This window comes from Gallinula chloropus (assembly GCF_964237585.1).
Source record: "Gallinula chloropus genome assembly, chromosome: 15".
NCBI classification, from domain to species: domain Eukaryota; kingdom Metazoa; phylum Chordata; class Aves; order Gruiformes; family Rallidae; genus Gallinula; species Gallinula chloropus.
This window is the reverse complement of record NC_140100.1, coordinates 7,657,769-7,660,557: the sequence shown is the minus strand read 5'-3', so window position 1 is coordinate 7,660,557 and position 2,789 is coordinate 7,657,769. Positions and strand designations below refer to the sequence as shown.

The 2,789-nt window shown below is 48.0% G+C and overlaps 1 protein-coding gene across 1 annotated transcript; it reads left to right on the top strand.

Moving 5' to 3' along the window:
* Positions 1-945: 945 nt before the first annotated feature.
* CHST12 (carbohydrate sulfotransferase 12) lies at positions 946-2,525 on the top strand. Its single transcript, XM_084271220.1, has one exon. It carries the CDS (start codon positions 961-963, stop codon positions 2,218-2,220), a length of 1,260 nt encoding a protein of 419 aa, XP_084127346.1. The 5' UTR covers positions 946-960; the 3' UTR covers positions 2,221-2,525.
* Positions 2,526-2,789: the final 264 nt, after the last annotated feature.

Genomic DNA, 2,789 nt, shown 5'->3' with positions numbered 1-2,789 from the left:
AAACCAGGAAAAGAGGTCCTGAGTCAGTGGAGTCCAGCCCTGGACAAAGATTTACCAGAGCGTCCTTAATCTCAGAAATCAGTTGGTTAACAGCACTCACTCCTTTTGATGTTTATTGATGCGTGGCTCTTCTGGAGCTGCGTCCCTTTGGCAGGGCTTGTAGGAAAACTCTAATCCCTCTTCTTGACAAAAAGAAGTAGCTACCAAGGAAGGTCACAGAGGTGATATCTGCTGGGTGCTTCACACAGGCTAGATAAGGTTGTGCATCCAGGTCAGTGTTATTCTCTCAACAGGGGTTTGCTTTAGCTGCTGAGGCAACCGCATCTTCACCTCTGTATTTATAATTCCAGTAAGGTCTGGAGGTGAGGAGGTGAGACAATGGTGTGATCCCACATGCTAGAGTCAAGGATTGAGCCCTCATTCTTCTGTTTGTGCATTAGATGTGGTTAGTAATCAGGGAGGTCTGGGAGGTGGATGGCTCTGTGTGCTTTCTGTATGTAGTTACATTTTTTTATTCTCTTGTGCTTCCCTCTAAACTCTAGGCCTGATTTTTTTAATTATTACTATTTTTAAATGAAAACAGAGTTTCTCTTGAAATCACATGACTCCAGAAGCTTGAGATTGATTAAAAAAAAAAACAAAACCCAAATTGCTATGGAAACTGGTAACATTGCCAGACGTGATGCCTCCTTTTGGCCAGTCAGCACTTCCGTGTGAGGTCTCTCTGGGTACCTCAGACTCACACAGCTCGCCCTGTATGGAAACAGGCGGTCAGCATCATGATGAGCCTTGACTGTGCAAGGTGCTTCTCTCCAAACCAGAGCGATTAAGGGTTCAACTAACGTTTTCTCTGGTACCTTTCCAGGCTCCTGGTCTGCAGCACCATGCAGGATCCCAAGCTTCACTCTGCAAGTCGGAGGTGAATCCAGGTGAAAGCCAACTATCACAGTAGGTGTCAGGATGACCAAAGCACGACTTCTCCGTCTCTCTGTGGTGCTGGTCTCCATCTTCATGATCCTCCTGATCATTGTCTACTGGGACAACGTGGGAACGGCTCACTTCTACTTGCACACGTCGTTCTCCAGGCCTCACTCTCCAGGAGCCATCCCTGGTATCACGGCAGGTGAAGACTGGGAAGCCTTGCCAGATGTGGATGAATTTTTGGCAAAGCTTCTTACTTCGAGCCTGAAACAGAACAGCTCTATCTCCCGAAAGACAGAGCAGCTGCTTGTCCAGGGCTCCAGCAAGCCTGCGGTGAGCAATCTGGAGGAGAACGTGCGGGGCTATGACTGGTCTACACACAATGCCAGAAACAGCTTGGACCAAGAGAAACTGCAGATAGAGAGGCAGAGAAGGTTGCGGGAGTTTTGTGCCAATTCCAGCTTCACCTTCCCCACCAAGGAGCGCTCCTTTGATGACATACCAAACTATGAGCTCAACCACCTCATCGTGGATGACCGCCATGGCATTATCTACTGTTACGTCCCCAAGGTGGCCTGCACCAACTGGAAACGGGTGATGATTGTGCTGAGTGAGAGCCTGCTGGACCAGGGGGTCCCATACCGGAACCCTCTGGATATCCCCCGGGAACACGTCCACAACACCAGCACCCACTTGACCTTCAATAAATTCTGGCGCCGGTACGGGAAGTTCTCCCGGCACCTGATGAAGATCAAGCTGAAGAAGTACACCAAGTTCCTCTTCGTGAGAGACCCTTTCGTCCGCCTCATCTCTGCTTTTCGCAGCAAATTCGAGCTGGAGAATGAGGAGTTCTACCGGCGTTTTGCCATCCCCATGCTCAAGCTGTACTCCAACCATACCAACCTTCCCACCTCCGTCAGCGAGGCCTTCGGGGCAGGCCTCAAAGTCTCCTTTTCTGACTTCATCCAGTACTTACTGGATCCCAGGACAGAGAAGATGGCCCCTTTCAATGAGCACTGGAGGCAGATTTACCGCCTGTGCCACCCGTGCCAGATAGACTACGATTTCATCGGGAAGCTGGAGACTCTGGATGAGGATGCTGCTTATCTATTGCAGCTTCTCAAAGTGGACAGGCTGCTTCGCTTCCCCCCCAGCTACAGGAACAGGACTGCCAGCAGCTGGGAGGATGACTGGTTTGCCAAAATCCCACTGGCTTGGAGGCAGCAGCTCTACAAGCTTTATGAAGCAGATTTTGTACTTTTTGGTTACCCCAAGCCAGAAAACTTGCTTAAAGACTAAAAGTGGGTGGGTGGATAGGGGGAGGGAACATCTGAAATACCAAAAAGTTTAAAGCCTCCTCAGTTTTGCTCTTAACTCCCTTCCCCACACAGGTTGGTACAATGGAATATATTTTTTCTACCGCTTCCCCTTCCATTTTTGCAATAATTCCAGAGTCCAGGGTATTCCAGCCAGCTGTGAGTATGCAAAAAATGCCAGCATATTTTTTTTTAAATATAATTTGTTTTCTGGATTTTCTGGTTTTTTAAAATGCCCCCCATGTTTTGCAACAGTTTGTTGCCCTTGGTCACTCTGCCAGCTGTGTCCTTCAGTAGCTTTTTATTAATACTTTTTAAAAATTAATATATTTAAGATATTTAATACGAAGTGTGTGATGTGGCAAAGGAAGGGAAGGAATTAAAAAGAAAAAAAAAGTAAAAGAAAAACCCAAGAAATCATGAACCTGCCTCTGTGTGTTGTCTCAGGGCTGCTGTTTCCAGTGTCTGAGGTTTGCAGAGTGCTCAGATCTCTTTGGGGGTTGGGTTCGTTGGTGGTGCCCTCACCAGCCACATCTGTGGCTCTGAGGCTCT

Bases quoted from the DNA above. Each gene is read 5' to 3' on its own strand.
- CHST12 (XM_084271220.1), top strand. From the start codon at position 961: ATGACCAAAGCACGACTTCTCCGTCTCTCTGTGGTGCTGGTCTCCATC.